Source organism: Mauremys mutica, chromosome 10, assembly GCF_020497125.1.
Source record: "Mauremys mutica isolate MM-2020 ecotype Southern chromosome 10, ASM2049712v1, whole genome shotgun sequence".
NCBI lineage: Eukaryota > Metazoa > Chordata > Testudines > Geoemydidae > Mauremys > Mauremys mutica.
This window is the reverse complement of record NC_059081.1, coordinates 55,336,156-55,362,131: the sequence shown is the minus strand read 5'-3', so window position 1 is coordinate 55,362,131 and position 25,976 is coordinate 55,336,156. Positions and strand designations below refer to the sequence as shown.

Genomic DNA, 25,976 nt, shown 5'->3' with positions numbered 1-25,976 from the left:
ATTTTAGATTAACATTTTCCTTGTGATACTACTTACCTTTAAAAACAGCTGCACGATGTCAGTTAGAATACAGTTCATTTCAATGAGTCCTTTATGGTTATTTGGTCTAGTTAACAAGCAACCTTTGATACTCCTGATAATCTGTTTTACATTAAAAATGGGAAGAAGCTTTCTGTGTGGTCTAATTTAGAAAAAGCAGGAAAACCGCTATTCTAAGACAGTGGTATTTAATGCAAGAGATAACTAACCTATTACTTTTCTAAACAGTTAAACAAAATGGGTGTCTCTTGTACTTCAGTTATAATTAAAAACAGAACATTTCACTTAATGTGGAGAATCTAATTTGACAGTGGCTTCTAAAGATTCTTTAACTCAGAGCAGATCATATTGTTTTCAGTGGGAGTGTTTGTCTTCGGTTAAGTTCATAGCTTATTTTCAAGAGTGATAATGGTAACTTAAACTGGTGCTTGAGCCTTGTACTAGTAATGGCTTCACTTGTAATGCTTCCCAGCAGTAGGTCATCTAACACTTTCCTGCAGGAGGCAGAAAATTTTGTTTGCTCTCCTTGTAACTAATTAGCACATCAGTAAGTGGGAGTATTTGACTTGCAGTAAAATGCATGGAAAATGTACTGTATTTAAACACTAAAAATACTTTTTACAGGCATAGAAATCATTAGGAGAACACTGAAAATTCCAGCAATGACTATTGCTAAGAATGCAGGTGTTGAAGGATCATTGATAGTTGAAAAAATCATGCAAAGTCCACCTGACATTGGGTATGATGCAATGCTTGGAGACTTTGTAAATATGGTAGAGAAAGGAATCATTGACCCTACAAAGGTAATGTACATTTTTTTCAAAGAACTTTAAGGTTGTACTTTATTTTAATGTGTGTGGGGGGGAGAGAACTAGTATTGATTTTTTTTTCCTTCCCCATTCTCTTAGGTTGTAAGAACTGCTTTGATGGATGCTGCAGGTGTTGCTTCCCTCTTATCCACAGCAGAAGCTGTAGTTACTGAAATTCCTAAAGAGGAAAAGGAAGTGCCTGTAGGCGGAATGGGTGGAGGAATGGGAGGTGGTATGTTCTAATTCCTGGAATACTGAGACATCATGAACTGTGATGGTTGAGACTGACAGTTTGCTAAAAACTTCAGAAGTCAGTGCCAGGGATGGATAGTGACTGAAGTGAAGCTGGTGTTTAAAAGAATCACTGTAACCATTAGTTACTGGATTTAATTTAACCTATGTAACTGTTTAGTCACTGTCCATGCCTACAGATAATTTATTTTGTATTTTTCAATAAAGACATTTGTACATTCCTGCTACTGGGTGCAAGATCCACATGCCAATGTCCTGCTTTAAATTTAATCAACTAAGGCACTTGAAATTCTGTTTAATCAGAATTTATTGGTGCTTGCCACTACTAGGAAAAGTTCAGATGAAACCATTGTGTGCAAGACTTAAAATAAATTGTACAAAGAAATATACAATTATGTGACAACCTCTATAATAAAAGATTGTTCAAAGTTATGAAATGTATTACCTTATTCACCTGTCCACAAACCTTTAACAAATCAAACCTAATGATACAGGGATCACATTTAAACTCTGCTAGAAATCTGACCTGACCTTTACTGCTGGGAAAGGATGGAGTATTTGTTTAAGAAACAATCCTCCCCTGAATTGAATGTGAGTATAGACCACAGGTAGTTTAGATGTTATAAAATTCTGGTGAGAAACATGTCCACGCTCAACTGAAAAATTAATCTTAAATTTAATGCAGTTGAAATAGTAAGCTATGGACAGGGACTTGTCACTCTTCCTATTGAGTACAAATTCTATTTCATGTATTGGATCCTTTTAGCAGCAGTGTTGGTAACATTAATTGTTTTGTGAGGGTATGAAAGGATAAATTGCCAGAGATTTTAAGAAAAGGAATCTTGTGTGTCTACAGAAGAATTAGTCTTCCATCACAGGGATACTAATTTACTTTTTATAAGATGACATGCTAACAGTTTTGTATCACCAGACATCTACCAGAACATGGAGGAGATGGTATATTTTTAACGCCTGAAGTTAAAGAATCAGACTTCTGCAGCTGCTTGAAGAATGTTGCAACTCCTGTCCTCCAGGGAAAGTGGGAGAAAGTTTTCCTTCAGTTTAAACTTTGCTGAGGGACAGAAATCTTTAGTTTCATGGTTCCCTGTTCCCAGCAAACAGTGAAGCTATTCTAGGGGGAGGGAAATTGTGTACTCATAGTGTAGTGCCTGCAACTGATTTAAACGAACTCAGTTTAAGAATCTGAAGGGATTCAAGTTTTCTGGGCTATCCACTCTATATTCACTTATATGTATTAACTTTTCTGAGAGGGAAAAGGGGTAAACTTTAGACCTGAACCTAAACATGTCACTTAATTTCAGACTTGATCTAAAATTAAAACAGGAATTAGGCAATTCAATATAATAGAAAAAGGATGCAGATCTATTCATTCACTTAGTTTATATCTTTAATTTAAGAGACAATTTAGCTCCAGCTTGCTTTTGGAGAGGAAGGGGAATATAGAAAATTATCACACAAAGGAATAGCCCTAGTGACTGGAAAAAAGTGCCAGCCTTATCAAATGTGTTTAAGAATTCTTGGCATAAATTACTTCTTTCATTGTTTTAATGTTATAGTAATCTGTTTGATGGTAGTACTGTGTGTAAATTTAGATTTATTTTAAAAAGCTTAATTGCTCCCTTTAGACCTTTTTAAAGTCAATTACATACTTTGTACACTACCACACTGATTTAATCTAAACTCATAAATTGTAGTACAAGTAATTGCTGCTCTTAACTTCTGTAATGTCAGTTTATATTTTTAGCACAGCTACTAATACAAGATGGCACTGCTTTGTCTACAGGAGCCTTGTCAGTTAAAATGTATTGAAACTGTCCATTAGGGCATTCTTCTTTCAGGCTTTTGAGCATAAAACTAGTATTCCTGATGCAGAGGAAAAGTAGGAAGTTAAGGGCAACTGTCTTAAACTTTCCCTGAACTTGTTTAGGTTGATGCTGATATCATGAGAATAAGTTACATATGTTCAAAAACTACTAATAACTTAAACTTCATACGCTTATTACAAACACTGCAAAAAAATTAACAGTTTAGATAAGGCAGTAATGCTGATGTGCTGTTCGTTATATAATCAAACTGTTTGGCAAGGTAAAGGCAATCTTGATTGGCTAGTTTACAGTAGCTGCCACTCAGTTTGTTATAAACATCACACCCTGAATTGCACTTGAAGCTTAATATTCTATGTACATCTGGTTCCATATTATGTGCATGTTTTGTACAGCAGTATATTACACACAAAGCTAAGTTAACAAATAGATGCCCACAGAGAAAAGCACCTCTTATAAATAAGGTGTACAAGTTAGATTATAATATAGATAGAGAGCTAACACTTTTCCCTTTATGTGTGATGAATTTCATGAAACATTAGCTCCCGAGGTATACTAGTTTCTGGCCCATAGAGTTTGGATGCTCTTCTTTCAAAGGCAGCTACCATCTGTTTAACAACTTCATCAAAAAATAGTGTAGCGAGTTGAGAGTGTAGAAGTGAACGAAACTCAAAAGAAACCTGTTTGAGAGACCAAGAAAAAGATTGTTCTAGCATCTACCATTTCAGTAAATCTTGCTTTATCAAAAAGTCAATCTCCCTTTACTTAACATGCATTATAGGGGAAGTGAGGCTAGGATTTCTGAATTATATATCTAGCACAATTTAAAAAAAAATTGTAGGAAGGGGCACTTTAGGCCTATTATGCATGAAGTTTATATACAACTAAAAAATAAGTGAAAACTCAAGCCATTCAACTCAGTTTATTTTTAGATAAACTTTCATACATACTGCATCCCACAATACTTCAGTATTAATACAAAAGCATGATACAGTTATTAAAAAATGAAGATGGGTGAATAAAGCATGCAGTTATAAGTTAGTGACAGGAAAACTGAGACCTAGGTAAGTGTGAAAAGATATTTGCATTGGTCAGAGCCAGGTGAGTAAGGGCTGGCAGACATGGAGTTAAGGCCAGAGACAGGAGGGGGAGGCTAGATCCTGAAATGAGAGGGAATGTGTAAACACACTTGAACATAACATTTCATTTTAACACTACATCTCGTTTTTACCTTGACTGGTGGTTGTCATGCTATAGCTACATTTAAAGCAAGGAAAGAACAAGATGGCAATTAGGGAGGGAGACCACCTGCTACTCTTCCCCTTCCATCTTTCAGTAAGTAAGGCTATAACTAACTTTGCTGTAAACTACATTTGCTGTTCTCACCACCTTTGGATTTAAGTATTCCAATTAGTGAATGGGCCTCCCTTAAACACAAAATGAGAACTGATGTACTAGTTATAAACAAGCCCTAAGACTACTATAGTACCAGATTTTGGATCCTATCATTTGCTAACCATTTAATGATTCTTGCATTTAAAACAAGAATTATGAAAGGAAGCTTACATAACTCATGACAGCATGTTACTCTGTGAAATAGCGTGTCATATTACTTTGTGTTGTCCATGGTTTTAGTTTCTTTAGGGAACACTCATCTACACTAAACTGGAATCATGTGTCTTAACTCAGTTATATTGGTTGCATACACAAGTCACCCTAGTAAGAAATTTTTACAAAATTCCCATATGATTTAGTACAGGGGTAGGCAACCTATGGCACAGGTGCTGAAGGCGGTACGCTAGCTAATTTTCAGTGGCACTCTCACTGCCCAGGTCCTGGCCACCAGTCCAGGGGCCTCTGCATTTTAGTTTAATTTTAAATTAAGCTGCTTAAACATTTTAAAAACCTTATTTACTTTACATACAACAATAGTTTAGTTATAGATGATAGACTTATAGAAAGAGATCTTCTAAAAACATTAAAATGTATTACTGGCACACACAACCTTAAATTAGAGTGAATAAATGAAGACTCAGCCTACCACTTCTGAAAGGTTGCCGACCCCTGGTTTAGTAGGTGATAATTTACCACAATCAGTACTAAGTGCTGTAGCATGGTGTTAGGATGTACTCAGCTGCTGCAGATGCAGTCTTTCCTGTAAGATGCTTAAACATCAAATGTCATTCTTCCTAAAAGTCAGTGTTAAGAGCCATGTCCCAATTAAATTCCAAATGAGGCACTCATAGCCTGCCTATAAATTGCCCTTACAGCTTCAAATAGATACAGCAGTCTTCATTTGGAGTTGTGTGGAATGGTGCTGCATATTAATCTACTTACACATTCCAGCACAGAAGCAATTGTTTATGGGATAAGGGGGTTTTTTTTGTTTGTTTGTTTTTTTACTTAAGTAGGACTGATGTTAAGACAAGCACATTTTGCAACTCTAAAAGTTCTTTAGGGAACAAGAACTCCAGGGCAGGGACCAAGAGTTGTGTCCTGCAAAAAAGTATCAGTTTAATTTTGTTTAAGAACTTCTGATAGTACAGATTTTTTCAGTGAACTGCAAACACTATGCTGTACTTAAAGTATGTAGGAAGAATGGTTAAAAAGGGCTAAAACACAGCTTAGACTCAGATACCTCTCATTCAGAATTCACTGCTGACTTGGTAGAAGACTGGCATAGTAGCATGTAGGAGCAAGCAGCATCTCAGGTCAGATTTCTATTTTTGCATCTAAACCTACATCCCTAAAACTAAATTTTTAGTTGTTTCACTTAAACCCTCAGTTATTGCAAATAATTTAGTTTTACTCGGTCACATTCTCTTCGTTTCACAGATGGGGAAAAGACTTATTAAATTACTTAGCTGTAGCCACACAGCAAGTCAGTGGCAGAGCAAGGATTAGCATTCCAAAGTGCCTCACTCAGAGTCCTCTTCTACACCCAATGAACTAAACTGTCTCTACTTCTGTTACTGACACAAACCATTTAACCTCTTCAAAATAGTGTGGATAGCAAAGGGCCATGATAGCAGTTCCACGTAAAGTTGAACAGTGTCCATTTTAAGGCCAATTTTGACTCCCTTTAACAAAGGTGTCAACCTAGAATGCCATAGAACGGTTTAGGTAAAAAAAAATTTTTTTTTTTTTTAAGTTTATGTTTCCAGAAAAAGGTATCTGGATTATGGGATTTAAAACCAGTCATTCTAACGTTCAACTCAGACATGGTTTGGGATAAAACCTTCAGCATTTCTGCAGAACAATCTTCAGTGGGAGCTAGCATACTGCTTTTTTTGAGGAACTTTAGGACAATGTTTTTCTGGGGAGCTTTTATGTTCTATGAGTAAAAGAGTTGGGAGTCCATACATCTTGCAAGATTAAGTGGCATGTCCTGTGAGAGAAACAATTGAATTTTACAGGCATGTGCTTGTTTTTCTATTACTGAATTTGTGATGTCCCCATCCCAGTAAACTGAAGGAGATTAGCCCAAGCAAGAGGGTCTCAAATTACAAGAGGCACCAAAAGAGCTCTCCTATTTACAAGAGAGTTTCTTAAATCAGGGAACTCCAGCAGGTGGCAACAGTATCTACTCAGATGGGAGTACAGCATTTGCTGCTGTAGGCCAGGCTATATACACAGAGGTGCAGGTTTACAGGTGGGTCCTGGCTTGGGAATGATGACCAAAAAAAATAAAATAAAAAAACCCCACAAGCATACTATATATATTTTAGATAGATAGATAGACAGACAAAGGAATTAGAAAATATGTTTAAAAAACCGAGTAACTTAAAAGGGAGATAGAAAATAAATAGGAGAAACTACAGAAGCAGTAATACAGGGAAAAAGTTACCTAGAAGTATTAACAAATCAGACATTGCATCTAAAGGGCTAACAGTTTAGAACTGCAGTGGTTTCCCATAGAACAGAGAGGGGTTATTTGCCCTGAATACAACTCCAGTATAACTGTGTCTGGAATACTACATCTAACTGCAGCCACCTCATTACCAAACCATCTAAACGGCATGCAGACAGTTCATAAGGGAGCAAAAAGTGATTAGGGGGCTGGAGCACTTGCGTTCAGAAAAGATTAGAACAGGAGAGCTCAATACACAAAGCTTGGCTAGAAACAACCAAAAAGGGATAACAATACAAAGAAGGAAGAGGAAAGGTCTATACACAAAAAAGGAAAAAAGAGTCTACTCCATGCTAAAGAGCAGAGGGAAAATACCACGTGTCCTAACTGTGAAATCTATTAGAGGTTGTAGAATAGCCAACCAACAGAAGTGGTGAAGTCCTCTCCATTGGAATATTTAAAACTAGAAGCTAACATGAGAACAATCCTGTATTTGTGGAGACATCGTTTTTATCAGGGGTTCTCAAATGGGGGTTGCAAGGTTCTTACATGGGGGGGGTCATGAGCTGTGAGCCTCCACACCCCAAACCCTGCATTGCCTCCAGCATTTATAATGGTGTTAAATATATATAAAAGGATTTTAACTGATGGGGGGGTGCACACCCAGACGCTTGCTATGTGAAAGGGGTCACCAGTAAAAAAAGTTTGAGAATCATTGGTCTATACCATCTAGTAAGCAATTCTATCACTAACTTACAATTATCCCATATGTATTCGTCTGGCAACCTGGAAAACATCAGCATTAAGTGTTTAGTAGTTGGGGGGGGGGAGGGGGAATACTCAACCCCCTGAAATACTTCATTGCAATGGAAGCTAATGTTTTCATCCAAGAAATATTTTTCATGAGGACTACAAAGGGAAATTTTCACATAGCATTTAACAGAGTAACTTTTTTAAAGTTAGCTTGATTTTTCAGGGTATGTGCTTAGCATATTTTTTCATTAGCAGCAGCACATTTGTGTTTATCATGGCTGTAGTTTGTTTTTAAGTACATTTCCATGTCCCATTTCCAGCAGTCAGTGAGCTTAATTACCATACTTACTGAAAAATCCAAGGTACATGTTCTTGGATAACCTGGGATTCCCGGACCAAAACGCCACACAGTTTCCAGATGATTAAATAGTTTCCCATCTGTGCAGGATGCCTAAAAGAAAGTTTAAGAGTTAAGCTAGAACTCTTGTATGTTAAATATACAAAGCAAGTTAATGTTTTCACATTTCACTACATGTTAAAGGGCATGGTGCAGCTAAGAATTCCTCTTGCATTGAAGCCAAGATAAGATCAGTTTACCTAAAATAATTTAAAGCAATGTAATCAAGTTATCTGCATGAGGAGCAGTCCTTGGGTGGAAAAGGGAGGGTGTGGAGAGGGCCAATTTCTGTTCCCAGATCCACACAACAGATTTCAAACCAGGTACACAGAACTAAGAGATCAACATATGTAGGACAAGCAGAATAGTGCCCTAGTATTGTAAGCACCTTTACTATTTCTTGTGTATATGCACTGAAATGCCTCCAATATTTGTAATTACACTGTATAAGTAGTCTTAATTTGTAGAAATTGTCTTTTGATGCTAAACAGTATTAGTGGCTGTATGTTAAACTACCGTAGGTCTCAACTTCAGCCACCTTTGTAAGTTTGAGAGTTCACAAATATTCTGTCACGAGAAATATATGTCATTAAGGAACATATTCTACCACTTTCACTGAATGAACAGTCTCACTGATTTCAATGTAAGGGTTTAAATCTATAGAAGAATATCAGAATCTAGCCATAAGTGTACATATTTGGCTTCAGTTCCCAGCAAGCAGTGTTTAAGGGTAGATTTGATTAGAGTCTTTGCCTAAAGCTTTATATTAGGGGAGCATACTGGCGTTGGCTTCATAACCTCCACTCTGGGATTAGAAGATCAATGTAGCCCTTATTTTCACTCACTCTTGTTTGCTGTCTGAACCCAGATTTGGGCTGACCATACTTCCAGCAAAGAAGGACTGAACAATGCTCCCTCATCAAAAGTCACCCAAATGCTGCTCCCTAATTGGCAACTCCTCTAGCTTCAATGGATGCATCAACACTAGAATTTTTTTCCTTCACATCTGCCACTGTTGATATCAATGATTCAACTCTGTCAGCAACAGCAATGGTGGGTAGGCGCTGCTGGTGTTTTAGCCACCACAACAACACAAGGTGGAATACCAGCAGTTCCTTGTTTACAGTACCATTCCCACATTGCCAACACTGATGGAGCTGAATGGTGGGAATTTTTAGGGGGAAAAAATCCTTGTATAGACAAAGACAGTAGGTCTGGGAGAGACCTTAAGCACCAAAAATAGATTTCTCCCTTCACCACTCTTAGGGGTGAGGTATTCTAGTCCAGTGGTTCTCAACCAGGGATCCGCAGAGCCCTGCGACTGAAACCCAGTGCCCTGAGCCCCAATGCTGAAGCCAGGAGCGGTACGGGTCTGAAGCCAGCACCCCTGTGCCCCACCACCACCACCACTCCCTGTACCCTGAGTGGTTTTCAAGCTTTTTGAACAGACTCCTTCCTTTGAGTTATATTTTTTGGTTGCATCCCCACACAGGCTGGGTGGCCTCCTGAGTGAATCAGGGGTGGAGGTGGCACTCCCTCCCTGGACCCCACTGTGCAGAGCTGGCTTGAGCCCCACCAGCTCTTGCCCCCCACCCCAAAAAGTAAAACTATACCTATGCCCAAGGGTCCCCCCCTTCCCTGAACCCACTGGGCTCTGGCGTTTTTATAGCCTGTTGAGGGGGGTCTCAGCAAGAAAAAGGTTGAGAACCCCTGCTCTAGTCTTCTCCAAGACTAGATGTGCTCTTTTAAGGTGCACTGTAAATTAAGAGATAGTTGACTGAACAGACTGATGCCTACACTGAGACATCTTTTAGGTCAAGAGCCAGTCTTGTAAGGAAATAGTAGGGATAGAGTCCAGTCAGCATTTGAAACCTGAACTTTCTGCTGTAATTGTTCAGCTGTCTCAGGTCCATGATTTCCCCCCAGAATGAGAAAGTATTTTAAATACAAGCCTTTCCCCCCACTGTACTGTCTTGGCATCTTTATATCTCCCATACTTAACAAGAAATCCATTTCTGCTCTTAACAGTGTTTTATAAAAGGAATCCCTGGAAAGAATGGGGATGGGAGAAAGAACAGATTTGGGCTGCTTATCCGAACAGTTATCTTTGACACAAGTTATCTATGGCAATTCTACTCCCTGCTGTAAGAAAATGGATGAGACAATTCCCAAAGTGAAGGAGAGGTATGGGACAAAAAAGTGTAAAAGAATAGAGATTAGGTTCCTAAGCAACCCTTGGATTTGAACCTGAGTAGGTGTAGAGGACAAAAGAGCAGCTGAAGTGCCAGACCTTTGCTTAAAATGTTGTTCTTTTAATCTGCCTTTTTGGTTACTGCCATGGTTGAAACTGTTATGAAGAAGAGTAAAAGGAAACAGATGAAAGTTATCGCCTCTGGAACGTGAAAGAAGATGAAGCAGGGTTCCTTCTCTTCCAGGGCCGGCTCTACATATTCGGCCGCCCCAAGCAGTCATGCGCGGGAGACGCCCCGGAGCCCCGGGAGCAGCGGACCTCCTGCTGGCTTGACTGGTGAGGGTCCGCTAGTCACGCGGCTCGGCTGGACCTCCCGCAGCTGCGGACGGTTGGCTGATCCAGCGGCTCTGGTTGAGCTGCCGCAGTCACGCCTGCAGGAGGTCCAGCCGAGCCGCGCGACCAGCGAACCGTCTGCAGTCATGCCTGCGGCAGGTCCGGTCGTCCCGGGGCGCCGGTGGACCTCCCGCAGGCGTGACTGCGGCAGGTCGGCCGGCCCAATCTGCCGCCCCTGAGGACAACTGCCGCCCCACGCGCGTGCTTGTCGCGCTGGGGTCTGGAGCCGGCCCTGTTATCTTCTGACCAGGTTAACTTGAAAGACAGAGCAGTAGACACAGTCTCCATCTTCTCATCAGTCTTGCTACTGAAGAAGCCTTCACCATTAAAGGGCTTGAGCCTTTCCAGCCAAATAGGCCAAATAACATAAGTCATGAATGCTGGAGGAGAGTGATGACAAATGCCACAGTTCTTGCTAAAGTGTCTGAAGCATCATACCCTTCTCTTCTTCGAGTGATTGCTCCTATGCATTCCAGTTAGGTGTGCGCGCTGCGCGTGCACAGCTCTTCGGAACATTTTTACCCTAGCAACTCCGGCGGGCCGGCTGGGCGCCCCCTGGAGTGGCGCCGCTATGGCGCTGGATATATACCCCAACCGGCCCGTCCGCTCCTCAGTTCCTTCTTACCGCCCGTGACGGCCAGTTGGAACAGTGGAGTGCTCCCTTTTCTCCACAGCCCTAGCGTTTCTCTACCCTTGAGTGTACATAGTTGTTTAGTTTACTTAGTTGTTAGTATAGTTGAATAAGTTTAGTTAACTATAGTATAGAATAAGGGAATAAGGGGGGTTTACCCCTATTCTTCCGCAACCGGTGCGGGCTCATGCCCAAGGCACCAGGGTTTAAGCCCTGTGCGACTTGCCAGCGGCACATGCCTGTCGGGGACCCACACGACTCCTGCCTGCGCTGCCTCGGGGAGACCCACCGTTCAGATAAGTGTCCTATCTGCACGGCCTTTAAGCCTAGAACAAGAAAGGAGTGGGACAGTCGTTTAAAGCAGCTCCTTATGGAGGCAACGCTCCAGCCTCCCGCACCGACCCCGGCGGCACCGAAGTCATCATCGGCGCGCAGCGCACCGGCGGCCCCCAGCTGCTCCGGTACCGAGGCTCCTCGACCTCTGCAACCGGCACCAGACGCCACCTGGTCCTGCGGAGCATCAGCGGTCCGAGACGGCTGCCCACCCCATAGAAAAACCACCTTCGGAGGACGTGGTCCAAGGTCGGTCCTCGTCATCCTCGCCAGACGAGGCGGTGGCGGGGGCGTCTACGGCAGACCCTCCACCTATTGACTTGCGGGCCCACCAAGACCTCCTTCGCCGGGTGGCGAAGGCTATTGACCTCCCCGTGGCGGAGGTCGCTGAGGATGATGACCCGGTGACTAATGTAATTGGGGCTGAGGCCCCAGTGCGGGTGGCCTTACCATTCATCCGCACTATTCAAAAGAATGCCACTACCATCTGGCAGTCACCGGCATCCATCCCTCCCACCGCTCGCGGTGTAGAAAGGAAGTACTCCGTTCCCCCCACAGGGTACGAGTATTTGTATACCCATCCTGCACCAGACTCACTCATGGTCCAGTCGGTCAACGACAGGGAGAGACATGGCCAGCCAGCTCCAGCGCCGAAATCCAAGGAAGCTAGGCGCATGGATCTGTTGGGCCGAAAGGTCTACTCAGCGGGGGGGTCTCCAGCTCCGGATCGCCAACCAGATGGCCCTCCTCGCCCGATACACCTTTAACATCATGGTGTCCCTGGCGAAATTCTCGGAGCTGATCCCGACAGCCTCACGCCAGGAATTCTCGGCCCTCCTGGAAGAGGACAAGAAATCCTCCAGGTCCTCCATCCAGGCCGCTGTGGACTCGGCGGACTCGGGAGCCAGAACCCTGGCCTCAGGAGTGACCATGAGGCGCATCTCCTGGCTGCAGTCCTCCACCCTGCCACCGGAGGTGCAGTACACTTTACAAGACCTCCCCTTCGACACTCAGGGTCTGTTTTCGGAAAAGACGGATTCCAGAATTCAGACCCTCAAGGACGGTCAAATTGCCATTCACACTCTGGGTATGCACACACTGGCTACCCAGCGAAGGTCATTCCGGCAGCAACCCTACCGGCCCTTTAATCAGCCCAGGTCGCGGCCCTATAATAGCCGGCGGCCCGGCCTGAACCGCCGTAGACCACCGGGCAACAGGCGCAGCCAGACCCACCCGCCTTCGAAGGCCCCTCAGGGCCCCAAGCAGGCGTTTTGATGGGATGCCCGAGGACGGCCCATCAGGCTCTGTACCGGATCCTTCCCGATTATTTTGCAACCGCCTTTCCCACTTCCTTCCGGCGTGGTCCCAAATAACAACGGACAACTGGGTGCTTCGTACAATCCAGTCTGGTTACCGCCTTCAATTTGTTTCGCCCCCTCCTTCCCACCTAACCTTCCCCGTCCCTCTTCAGGGACCCCTCTCATGAGCAATTCCTCCTACAAGAGGTCGAGACTCTGTTGAGCTTGGATGCCATAGAGGAGGTGCCTCACGACATGCGGGGCAGGGGATTCTATTCCCGATATTTTCTCATCCCCAAGGCGAAAGGAGGTCTACGTCCTATACTGGACCTCCGGGAGCTCAACAGGTACCTGCTCAAGCTCAAGTTTCGCATGGTCACCCTGGGGACCATCGTTCCCTCCCTGGATCCGGGAGACTGGTTTGCCGCCCTCGATATGAAGGACGCGTACTTCCATATCGCGATTTACCCTCTCCATCGACGCTACCTGCGGTTCGTAGTCAACAACGCGCACTACCAGTTTGCAGTGCTGCCATTCGGCCTGTCCACCGCGCCGAGGGTCTTTACCAAGTGCATGGCAGTGGTTGCCGCAGCCCTCCGCCGTCGTCGCATACACGTCTACCCGTATCTCGACGACTGGCTGGTTCGCGGGACATCCCGACAGCTGGTAGAGATACTATCCCAGAGATACTATCCCTATTTCGGTTCTTCGGCCTTCTCATCAATGCCGAGAAGTCCACCCTAGCTCCATCGCAGCGGGTGGTCCTCAACTCCAGTTTGGCCAGGACCTGCCTCCCTCGATCTCGGCACCAGACGATGGTCTCCATCACCCGGGACCTTCTCACCTTTCCCACGACAACGGTTTGGTCCTGCCTGCGCCTCCTGGGCCACATGGCGTCCTGTACGTTCGTCACCGCGTACGCGAGGCTCCGCCTTCGCCCTTTTCAATCTTGGCTGGCGTCGGTATACCGCCCGCAGCGCGACTCGATAGACATGGTAGTCACCGTCACAAAACCGACACTCGCTTCGCTCAGCTGGTGGCTGAACCCAGAGGTCGTGTGTGCAGGAGTCCCGTTCTGCCCTCCTCGCCCATCTGTCACCCTGACCACGGATGCCTCGGTGTTGGGATGGGGGGCTCACCTGGGCGACCTTCACACCCAGGGTCTCTGGTCACCCCAAGAGCTCGCTCTCCACATCAACGTCCGGGAGCTGCGAGCGATCTGTTTGGCGTGTCACACCTTCCGCGCCCGTCTGCAAGGCCGCTGCGTGGCAGTCTTCACGGACAACACGACGGCAATGTTCTACGTGAACAAGCAGGGCGGAGCCCGCTCCTCCCTCCTCTGCACGGAGGCGATGCTCCTGTGGGACTTCTGCGTGACCCACTCGATTCACCTGGAAGCGTCATTTCTCCCAGGAGTGCAGAACACGCTGGCCGACCATCTCAGCAGGTCGTTCCTCTCCCATGAGTGGTCCCTTCGTCCAGATGTGGTACACACGATTTTCCAAAGGTGGGGATTTCCCCAGATAGACCTGTTCGCCTCCAAGGGGAGCAGTAAGTGCCACCAATTCTGCTCCTACCAGGGTCGCTCTCCGGGCTCCCTGTCGGACGCATTCCTTTACTCATGGACGGATCACTTCCTCTACGCCTTCCCTCCGTTCCCACTCATACATCGGGTGCTACTCAAGCTTTGGAGGGACAGGGCCCACCTAATACTCGTCGCTCCGGCCTGGCCGAGGCAGCATTGGTACACCCTGCTGCTCGAGCTCTCCGTTCGGGATCCCATTCCCCTTCCATTATGCCCGGACCTCATCACGCAGGACTTCGGCAGACTCCGCCACCCGGACCTACAGTCCCTCCATCTTACAGCTTGGTACCTGCGTGGCTGACCAACGCAGAGAGGGACTGTTCGGTGGCAGTACAGCAAGTCCTGCTTGAAAGCAGAAAGCCTTCCACTCGCTCCACCTATCTCGCGAAATGGAAGCGCTTTGCGCTCTGGTGCGACCAGCGCGGCCTTAATCCCTTCCTAGTCCCTATCTCTACAATCCTGGACTACCTCTGGTACCTTAAGGAACAAGGACTCGCGGCCTCCTCCTTGAAGGTGCACCTGGCAGCCGTGTCCGTCTTTCGTCCATCCGTAGAAGGTCGATCCATCTTCTCGAACCAGATGGTTTCCCGCTTCCTTAAGGGCCTGGACCGGTTGTACCCGCCGATACGACGTCCTACCTTGGCCTGGGATTTGAACCTGGTTCTGGCCAAGCTTATGGGAGCCCCCTTTGAGCCCTTGGCCACGTGCTCCCTGCTCTACCTCTCGTGGAAGATGGCTTTCCTCGTCGCTATAACATCGGCAAGACGGGTGTCCAAGCTCCGTGCCCTCACGGTTGGTCCGCCGTATACTGTCTTCCACAGAGATAAGGTGCAGCTTCGACCACACCCAGCCTTCCTCCCTAAGGTGGTGTCGGCCTTCCACCTCAACCAGGAGATCTTCCTTCCGGTCTTCTTCCCGAAGCCGCACGCCTCCCCTCGGGAGCAACAGCTTCACACCCTGGACATCCGCAGGGCTCTCGCTTTTTATATCGAGCGGACGAAGCCCTTCCGGCATTCGACCCAGCTGTTCGTAGCGGTTGCCGACCGCATGAAAGGCGAGCTGGTCTCCTCTCAAAGGATTTCCTCCTGGGTGACAGCATGTATCCGGACATGCTACGAGCTTGCTCGTGTGCCTGCATGCCGCCTCACCGCTCACTCGACGAGAGCGCAGGCCTCGTCTGCTGCCTTCCTGGCCCATGTTCCTATCCAGGACATCTGTAGAGCGGCCACCTGGTCTTCTGTACACACCTTCGCTTCCCACTACGCGTTGGTGCAGCAATCCAGAGACGATGCAGCCTTCGGCTCAGCAGTCTTACACTCTGCTACGTCTCACTCCGACCCCATCGCCTAGGTAAGGCTTGGGAATCACCTAACTGGAATGCATAGGAGCAATCACTCGAAGAAAAAAAGACGGTTACTCACCGTAGTAACTGTTGTTCTTCGAGATGTGTTGCTCCTATCCATTCCAGACCCGCCCTCCTTCCCCACTGTCGAAGTAGCCGGCAAGAAGGAACTGAGGAGCGGACGGGCCGGCTGGGATATATATCCAGCGCCATAGCAGCGCCACTCCAGGGGGCGCCCAGCCGGCCCGCCGGAGTTGCTAGGGTAAAAATGTTCCGAAGAGCCGTGCACGTGCGGCGCGCACACCTAACTGGAATGGATAGGAGCAACACATCTCGAAGAACAACAGTTACTACGGTGAGTAACCGTCTTTTTCTCGGAGTGGGTAAGTCAAGATTAATTAAGTTTAAAGAGGGTTATATACATATTATTACACACACACACACACACACACCCCTTATAATGAAGAGAACCAGGAATATGTATATACATATATCACATAAATGGCTGCTTATTTCTCACATCATAAAAATAAAGCAAAGATTTTTCTGCTTTGCAGCTCACATTTTAAAAACAAACAATGTTCAATATCCCTCAGCTGTAATTAGGTCTTAAACAAAAGCTACACACAGTCTGTGGAAATACCGCGCCACTCAAAACAGCTTCATGAATCATTTTTAAATTTTGTTTTGAAGTCGTAGTTTCCTGTTTTCTTTAAAGTATTAAGTTTATACAATCGGATATTAGGAAAAGTTACACACAAGAAATACACAAAATAAGAATTACCTTAACCAAGTGAGGTCTCACGAGGGTAACAACTGATGTATACTTCTCTAACACAGGAGGAAATCCTATTTCTAAGTGGGCTTTGCAGTATCCAGAACGTTTGGATAATATGTCTGACGTTTTACACCAAGGAACAAAGAGTTTGTAGTCCTCCACAACAGCTACCACTTCATACATTTCCTGCATGGAATACCTGGAAATAGAAACATGACATTACCAATTATAAAACTCTAGTAATTTAAATATAAAAGCTTTCCAAGTCACTATAAGTTAGATGGGCAACTTTAATTTTGGCGTTTCCAAATGTCTGAGTTCTTGACTTTGCAGCCTTACATCCTTTTAATATTTTAGCAGTACTTTATACAGTACCGTAAATGCTGACTACACTTTACAAAAAGCTAAACGAAGAACATTTTCATTCTAAAAATCATACAACTTTGTATCTTTTGAGATTCTAGCAACTGAAGACAATATAGCTATTAAAAAATGTACAGGTAACTTAGCTAATTAAATATATAGTTAAGAAAGTATTGTAAGCAATTTGGCACAAATCAGTATTTGCCCAAGGGAAGCAAGACATTGGAATAGATAAGATGCCACAGGTTGGGATGAGGTATGTTGGTAAAACTAGGTGGGGAAGCCAGCACAGTGCTTACCCACCATCTGTTCTGTCAGGCTGCTGCTATTAGTCCCTTGCATTCGAGAGCTAAAGTCCCAACCCTACAAACACACAAATGAGTAATTTGTAATTTCATGCATATGACTAGCCCCTCATATCCATAAGTGTTTGCAGGATTGGAGCCTAAGTTACTCAGTATTTTATTTTTTTTTAAAAAGGCAAGCTAAAAGCTAATTTCAAGCAGTCTGCACATGCAATTCTTCAAGATAACCACTGTTGGTACTAAATTTTAGAAGTATCTCAAAAAGGGGGAACCTTTTAGTCTTAAGTTTGAGGGCTTTTTAAACTACTTCTGTATCAAATGGGCTTTACCAAAACCAAAGAAACATACAAAACAAAAAAAAACCCTAAAAAGAAGCCATTAGGCTAAGATGCTGGATTTAATTAAAAACCTCCTCCTGACTTTTTACTAAGTCGGGATCTCATTCAAACCCTTAGGGTGAAAGCAAGGTGGAAATTCTAGTCGTGTCTTGAACTAGTTTTTAAATTAGGTAAAGGCAGAACGGAATTTCTACTGATTCTGACCCATATGCGAAGTTTCAGCCCAGGGTAAATATTTATATCACTTTAATTTGTTATGGTCAAACAAGGATATCAGAAGATGGGGAAAATGTTGCTATTTTTCTAATTATCCATTAAGGCTCTTCAAATACTGCACAAGTGATTTTCCACAGAGCAGTTTTCATACCTCTAGTTCAGACTTCTAGACACATGCAAAACTGCAGTAAATTCTACAGAGATACAGATTCTGTATATCTTTATCTTCTCATCCCACCCTTTAGCAAATCAGCCACATTAATATGTTTTGCAGATCTACATGCCAAGTTTGAAGGGAAAATTGCAGCTGCTTTTGGAAAGGGGAGAAAGCTAACTTGCAGACACACACACACAAGAGAACTTGCAACCATTTGACATGGTAATTGCCCTCACTGAAACCTGTCAGAGTCTTCTGAAGAAAACTGATTTTGATTTAACCGGTTATGACCCTTTGAAAGTCAAATTTTGTGCATATACAATACAATGAATATACAAGAGTTTCTGGAAAACAACAGACCTAATTAAAGAATCCTCCTGCTGCTGTAGTCTCTTTTCTTTTATCTGCCTCTAACCCTTCAACTCATAACTCCTCCTTTCTGCTTATTTCACCTCCTTCTCTTTAACCACTCTCTCCTATCTGGCTCCTTTTCCTATTATCTTTTATCGTAGTGGGAAAACCTTAGCTCAATCCCATCTCCCTACCCTTCATTTCTTCAATCCTTCAGCATGCTGTGAACTGCCTTGTTTAACCGTCAAGATACATCTATCATCTACCTCACCAACTCCATTATCTTATCCCATCAGCCCTTGTCCTCACATCACCCTCATCCTGTGCCCAGCATTTTGTTGTCTTCCCTCATACATCTTGTTTAAACTTCACATAGCAAATTGCCTGGGGGCAAGGACATTCTTATTTGTTTGAAGTGTTAATTACATTTATGGTACTTTAGAAATAGTAAGTAAGATCAGCCCATACCCACAAAATGCTGAACATATCCTGATAAGTACAGAGTGCCCTGACTTCCGAAGTGCATAGTGCCTTGCAGGATTGGACCCTAAGGAAGTATGGGGATGGGTTTAAATTAAAGATTAAAAATATTTAAGGAGCATTTGGAAACAAAATGAAAAACAAAATTCTGATCCTGAGTTTCTCCTAAAACAACTAGTGACATTACAAACAATTAAAGCAAAGTAGAACACGCAGCCCCTTTTCTGTTGTAGGTGTCCCAATGTCAGTCATCAAATTGAGAAGAAAGAGATCCTGAACTCTTGCATGTTTCTTATCAATTTAAAACGGAGGTCCCTAAACTGTGGGGCACACCCTGTTAGTAACGTCTGGGGGGCATGGTGGAGCCTGGGCCAGCCCCCACAGGAGTCGGGGAGGGAGCACCACCCAAACCCTCCCTGCCCCCAGCTCAGCTCCAGTCCTGCCACCAGCCACGTTCTCAGCTCCTGTCCCCAGCCTCAGTGCAACTCCACTCCCGGCCCTGCCCCTAGCCTCAGCCACTGGCCACAGCTCCATTCCTGGCCCGGGGCCAAGGCCGGGAGCAGAGCCAAACCTGGGAGCAGCCCCATTCCCAGCCACAGATCCACCCCCAACTGCAGACCCAGCCCTAGATCCACCCCCAACTCCAGACCCAGCCCTGGCTCCTTTACCCCTATCTGTGTCTACCCCCACAGCCGCAGCCTCATTCCCAGTGGAAGGGACAAGGGTAAGGGGGAGGGAGGGTGACCCTCAAAAGTTTGAGGACCACTGATTTAAAGTAACTCCTTAATGTTTAAAAAGTATTTCATTCCATCTTTAAATATATGTCAACAATGCAGACTTATGGATCCAGCAATAATGTCACATTAACAAAAGATAACTATATGTTTGAAAAATTTAAAAAAAACCCCCACAAGTGAGCGACATATCTGGATTGTGGCCAATACTCCTCAGTATTAAGAGACCAAAGAAGTACAGTATTCCAGCTGGGAAGTAGTCCTTTTTCCTGCTCAGCTATATCCAAGTTTATCAATTAACCAAAGGTGCTCTACTACAGGAGGAGAGATACTAGTAACAACTACAAAGAAGATGTGTCAAAGGTGAAAGGGAAGACTATTTTTCCTCCATCCTAAAAAGGAAAGTTCTGCTTTGGAAAAATAAACAGAGAATCCATTCCAGGGAAAAAGGATCATAAACATTACAGCTGTTGGCCAAGTTATTCTTTTGGATACATACATGTAGTTCACTGAAATTCAAGGATCACTAGTCCTTTCATGCAAAGGCAGGGTTTGAAGAGGAAACAATGTGTCTCATATCCAGAACATGTGACTGGGAGGCCAAGAGCCCTAGCATGAAATCCTGGCTCTAATAAGATCAACGGGGGATTTGCTGTTGACTTCAATGGGGCCAGATTTCACCCTGGGCTGTAGCTCTGTACTTTTGTTTCCCCATCTATAAAACAGGGATAATGCTTCCTCTGCACACCCCCAAAAGCAATCTAAAAGAACTCAAGATCCTCAAATGAAAGGTGCAGTATAAGTGCAAAGTATTACCATATTCTTGGAGCAAATGAGGAAAAACTAGTTCAGTTGACACCTTTGTTATTTTGCTGGAATTAGTTTTCTGCAGAAGCAGATTAAATGGTTAAGGCATTCTTTCCACTAGAAGGGGTAGCTGTTTTATTTATTATAATTTTTTTTGAACACCAGGTTTAATTTCTGGACAAGACAACAGTCACATACTTAACCTTTCAAAACTGGCTAGTGATTTTTAGTGTCTTCATTTTTTGGTGTTCAATTTGAGGCACTTGAAAGGGGCCTGATTTTGAGGGGAGAGATGCTCTGCACTTTCTGAAAGTCAGGCTCCTTTAAAATCATTAATCACCACTAAACATAAGCCATAAACATTTCTAGTATTTCTGATTATCTACAACAACTTGTGGAAACCAAATGCACAGACATTTATAAATCTATTTCTATAGTTCTATTATACAAACCCTATAATCCTTCTCTCAGAATATTCTTTTCTTTTGTTTCCGAATGGTGAAGCAATGTTGAAGAAAGTTCTTCTTGCGAAGGTACGGTTTGTTACGGATGCTTGCATTGGAGGAATTCTGCTCATCAGAATACCACATGAAGCCAAGTGCCTGCAATTGTGAAAATGTTTTATTATAGTGTGTTTTTGATTAACAAAGCAAATTATTAATGCATTGAAGTGAGACAGACAAGGTGGGTGAGGTGTAATAAAAGATATGACCTGACCTATCTTGTCTCTCTAATATCCTGAGACCAACATGGCTATAACACTGCATACATTAAAGTGAGACATACAGGCAATCTTTTCTACAGTATTACTGAAAATTTTGGATTCAGATGTGAAAGTGAGCTCTGTAACAGTCTGTAAGCTGTTCAAGATGCAACGTTAACCTTTTTTTGCCTTTGGCGAAACTAAAAATAGTTTCCAGTCACGGGAAAAAAAAATTGGCACACAGTAAAATACAAAGGCCTTCCCTTAAGATTTGGCTTCAAGTCAGTCTGAGGCCATGCACTAAACTGAGTTCACTTTGACTTGCAGAACAGCATTTCCTGCTAATACATAAATAGTTTTCAGAAGTCATCTCTAATATTTTGTCCCATTCTGAATATGTGAACAGGATAAGAAGTTTGGACTCTGAGATACACAGCTGAATTCCATTAAAAATACATTCATATTTTTATGTTTCAGACGACAAGAAATTGGTTTCTCCTCCCCCCTTATTTCTCCTAAAAAGCAAGTTCCTGGCTGCATGGCCTTTTGGAGAGGAAACTACATTCCTTATCCTACTTTAGACATTTGTTTCTCCTGAAAGAGTTGAGATCATCATATATGATCTTGAACTCAAGTGTTTTCAGAAATAAAACTTCACCATTTACTTTTCAGAAATACTTATAAAGGTTATATCTGTATTCTGTCAATGAATTTAATATTATGAAAAAATACAAAGCATATTTCAGTTTTTAAATGTGAATCACCACATTTATAGATTTATCTACAGTTAAATTCTCGACTCTGCTTGAGTTGGGATCTATCATTGTTAAGAAGCACTAATATATTTTATACAAAAGTTAACCTCAGGAAGTCCTGATTCCTGGCATCAATGCATTTAAAAGACAGAGCTCTACTATCTACCAGTGATACCTCTCCCCATAATATCTAATGAACTATCTGGGTTTCTATCGTATTTCTAACACAATCAGAGTTGTAACTCTAGATTCAAGCAGTCATATGGATGAGGAGTTAAAAATGGAACTGACCTTCCCCAATAAGCTGAAAGTTTTTTTTCCATAGCGTACTTCTCCTTAACCACTGAAGTTTAACAAGTTATGATAACCAAGTGTAAACTGCCAACTATTTAAAGAAGAAACTATTAACTTTTGCTGGCCTGTGACTGCAAAACACCCAATAATGTCCTACAATAACCAACCGTATAAACTTATGGGGCAAACATTCAATACACCATGGAAGCATCATACCTGCTCTGCACTCACCTCAATGGAGCTTTATTACAGAACATTCAAATAATGCTGTAATTATACAAGCCATTTTACAAACATTCTTGAGAGACAATCCCTGCTTTGAGGAGCTTATATAATAGAAATATCTACTTGAGTAACTAAATCCTATTCAAAACTACCATGAAGACTTTTGACAAAAGATGCTTATGCCCCTAAGAACTGCAATAGTCACCCTTGATTGTACAACTACCCCAAGGCTACCCTTGCATTTAGTTCTGGTTCACCATGTTAACAGGCAGAAAACCAATCTGGAGAGGGACTTCAGAAGAGAGCAAAGAACACAAACAGAGTCTGGAGAGATAATATATACATATTTTGGAAGGTAATAAACATGTGAAACAAGACCATAGACTACAAATATTTAAAACTGTGAACACCAGAGACAGAAAAGAATTACTTGGGATTGTATCAGAGATACAACCAGGAGTATTGGTATGAAATTAGGAAAGGGAAAGTTAGGCAGAGTATCTGGAAAACCCTTGGGAATTACATCTATTTGACTGTAGGACAGTTGTATCTCAAAAGATGTGAATACAGTCCCATAATTTAGCAATAGCCTGGACAAGATGCAGCAAGGTACCATAGAGAAACAGTCTTGCAGTGCCAGAGAGATTGATAAAATAATTAATAAATCCTTATCCATATCCAATTTCTATAAATCTGGCCAATGCACTCAGAAAACTTGAGACAGGCCTTATTTTGGAGCACTAACCTTATTTTACATTTAAGTTAGCCTCTCTTGACCACAGACAGAAATAAAGCACGAGAGTTTTTAAATATGTACAGTACATTGTCAAAAATAAATGTGTATTTAAATTTCTGTAACGATACAGTAAAAATATTTCAAACCATTTTTCAGCTAGACTTGTTTTGCAATTTTCAAATCCAATCCTTTATATTAAATAATATAAATAAGAACAACGAGAAATAATTGCTGATAGGTAATGTCTGGTTTAGAGTTTTAATACCATTCAAGGCAGGCATGATTAACATAAGAAGAAATTACAAGGTTAACAAGTCTGGGGAGGTTTCATATGGAATACTGCATCATCCGTTTATTTTCTCTTGATTTCATCTGAAGATAAATCAGATATCAAGAATGTGCTGTCTTCAGCTCCGATTCAGGAAAGCATCCTTACAGAAGACAACACTTTAATACGTGATACCACTGGGACTTAAGCATAGGCGCTCTCTTGAATCAGGCTTTAACTCTTTCAAGGTCACATGTAGTAAGTAGCAAAGTATTTAGTTTAGGTATATAAAAAACAGTGCTCAACACTCATTGTTCATCCATCTTCAAACACTAAATATTCCCAATTTTACACATAGGGAAACAGATGTAGAGTATTAACTTGTTCAAGGTCACAAAGGGCAGATAGCAGCAGTGCCCATATTAGAATTCAGAAGTACTTGGCTTCTAGTCCTGCATTCACCCCATTCTAGCAACAGGGCAGCCAGCTTTCACATCTTAGTATACTTTTTTACTATTATCCAATCCAATCATTTGCTGCTTTATCTCCAAATGCTAGAACACCAACTATGGTACCACATGGCTTTCGTGCTCCACAGAGTAAACAGTTACTACTGTATCTTACATGTTCAAATAACATATACGCCATGATTTTATTAAATTTTAAAAAACAGATCTGTTTTAAGATTAAAGTTGATTAGAATCAAGTACTAGAAGAAGAGAGATATCTAACAAATGATTAAAAAAGACTGAGATTAGTACTAAGGATGTGCCAGTGTAACCGTATTCATAGTTTCTCAAATATCAGTTTCATCAAGATAATGTCATCTGGTGGCTGTTTTATGGCCTATGACACCAATGTGACAAGCTGACCTCATTCCAAACTCCAGTGGACATCAATTTCTCCCTCATTAGTTAGTTTGGTACTCAACACACAGGCAGAGCAAAGCTCACCCATTAGAAGGGTTGCAAGCAGCTGCATGGTGTTAAGATACCACATAGACATCTTTCCTTTTCACATAATTGTGCAGCTTTCCACAGTGCTCCTCTCTGTACTAGGTGACAAAGTAAAAAAGTGCTTTATGGAAGAGTGGTCTAATGTCTCTCACTTTTATTAATAGCACACTATGCATTATACAAGTTGTTATAAAGATACATTTATATACAAGTTTGGTACAGATTGGATCTATAGAGAAGTATTTGGTAGATCATGAACATAGTGCTTATAAAAACCCTAGTAATATCTAAACTCCCCTAATTCTTTATTTCACTGTCAATGACAGAAAGTCCTGAACACACTATCATTTTAAGACAAGTTATACTTGGATCAAAAGAACCTAAACATCATGTTTCTTTAAGACAGGATATAACCATATTCAAATATTACTAGGTAGTTTTCAACAAGATTCTAGATAACAGGCTTTTCTGTGTTAGACACAGTTTCTGGGAGTGGAGTTTGTCCTCAAACCACGCACATTAAATCATTTTTAAAAAGCTACTTTCATTTAACAAGAATGAACTATTTTAGTATCTCCAGCCCACATTAAACTTCACTTGAATGTGGACAGGACATAAAATGACATTTTTTCCCCTCCAAAGAGGGAAAAAAGATCCCACATTTTGCTACTTCAGTCCCTGTGTCCAACAACTGAATGTAGTTTATGATATCATGAAAGGATTTCAACTCCAGCCTATTTATTATCAGAGAGGTAGCTGTGTTAGTCTGGATCTATAAAAGCCTATTTATTGCCAGTTTTAAATATGGGGAAAAGGGGAACCACACACCTTACCTCAACCTTAACATGGAGGCACAACCAGCAGCTCCCTACTACCAATAAAGACTGGAAGAGACCTTTTATTGTTTCAGTCCTTATTAAGAGAAATAGTTTGAGTTCATTTTGCTTTCCCACAACCTGGCTCTATAATTGAAAGACTGGGTTTACCAGAACCGGTTGTGACACAAAGTGGGTAGGTTTTGACTCTTAATCAACCTTACATTTATTAAAATGTCATAACATAGGTCTTGAAATGTGCCCAAAAATTATATATATTGGTTCAGCTAGAGAGAGTGTCAGTGTGTAAATTGTTAATGTTTTGCATTTCCTTCAAGCAGAACCAGACGTTTCATTTGCAGTAATTTTTTTTGGAATCGTCACAATACTCCTGTGACAGTATTTCACCCTTAAATTATCACCTGAACTCCAGCGTGATGTTGGGGTTTCCCCGGATTCACCTAGCTACCTATTTATTGCCTTTGAGCTGGAAAGAGCCTTGGGCCCCACAACCCCAAGTGCCCAAATCCTCAGCCAGACAGGGGCTCCGAGAGGAGCGAGCAGTTACCCCGCTCAGCGCCAGCGTGTTCACTCTGGAGCCTACTGATCGCAAGGCGAATGTCAACGCTGCTAGTTATCGCCACTCAGCTCCCGGGCGCCGGGTGGAGCGAGCAGGGGCCGCCTCTCACGAAGCGGCTCAAGGGAGATTCCTAGTTCCTAGGCGGTGGGAGGAGCCGCTCGCAGTGCGGGGAAGAACGGGGCGCGAGGGGTCACCAGCCCCTTTAAACCTGACCATGTCCCTGTGACTGGCCGGACGCGAGGACCCCGCCTACCTGAGGACGCTTCTGTGCGGCGCCGTGAGCCTTTCGGCGAGCACTTTCCCAAGCGCCCGGCCGCTCCGCGCCATGTTCGGCCCCGCTGCCTCACCTCCCCATCCCAGTCAGTCAGCCTAACGGCTGCCGGCGCCAGACCCGCCCC

At 43.1% G+C, this 25,976-nt stretch overlaps 2 protein-coding genes across 4 annotated transcripts in view; one reads left to right on the top strand and one right to left on the bottom strand.

Moving 5' to 3' along the window:
• Window positions 1-1,532, top strand: part of HSPD1 (heat shock protein family D (Hsp60) member 1) — an 18,235-nt gene extending 16,703 nt beyond the window's left edge. Inside the window, exons 11-12 of the mRNA XM_045032769.1 lie at window positions 664-842; window positions 948-1,532. Of these exons, the coding sequence (XP_044888704.1) occupies window positions 664-842; window positions 948-1,091 (323 nt within the window). The 3' untranslated portion in view covers window positions 1,092-1,532. The remainder of the gene's footprint in view (window positions 1-663; window positions 843-947) is intronic.
• COQ10B (coenzyme Q10B) lies at window positions 993-25,976 on the bottom strand. 3 transcript variants are annotated; one of them, XM_045032770.1, is made up of 5 exons: window positions 25,832-25,976; window positions 20,699-20,848; window positions 16,502-16,694; window positions 7,897-7,998; window positions 993-3,624 (listed from the first exon to the last, which is right to left on the bottom strand). In XM_045032770.1, exons 1-5 carry the CDS (start codon window positions 25,903-25,905, stop codon window positions 3,457-3,459), a joined length of 687 nt encoding a protein of 228 aa, XP_044888705.1. In that variant the 5' UTR covers window positions 25,906-25,976; the 3' UTR covers window positions 993-3,456. The 3 variants fall into 3 exon arrangements, with proteins under 3 accessions (XP_044888705.1, XP_044888706.1, XP_044888707.1); XM_045032771.1 differs by lacking the exon at window positions 25,832-25,976 and adding an exon at window positions 25,567-25,711; XM_045032772.1 differs by lacking the exon at window positions 993-3,624 and adding an exon at window positions 4,924-6,332.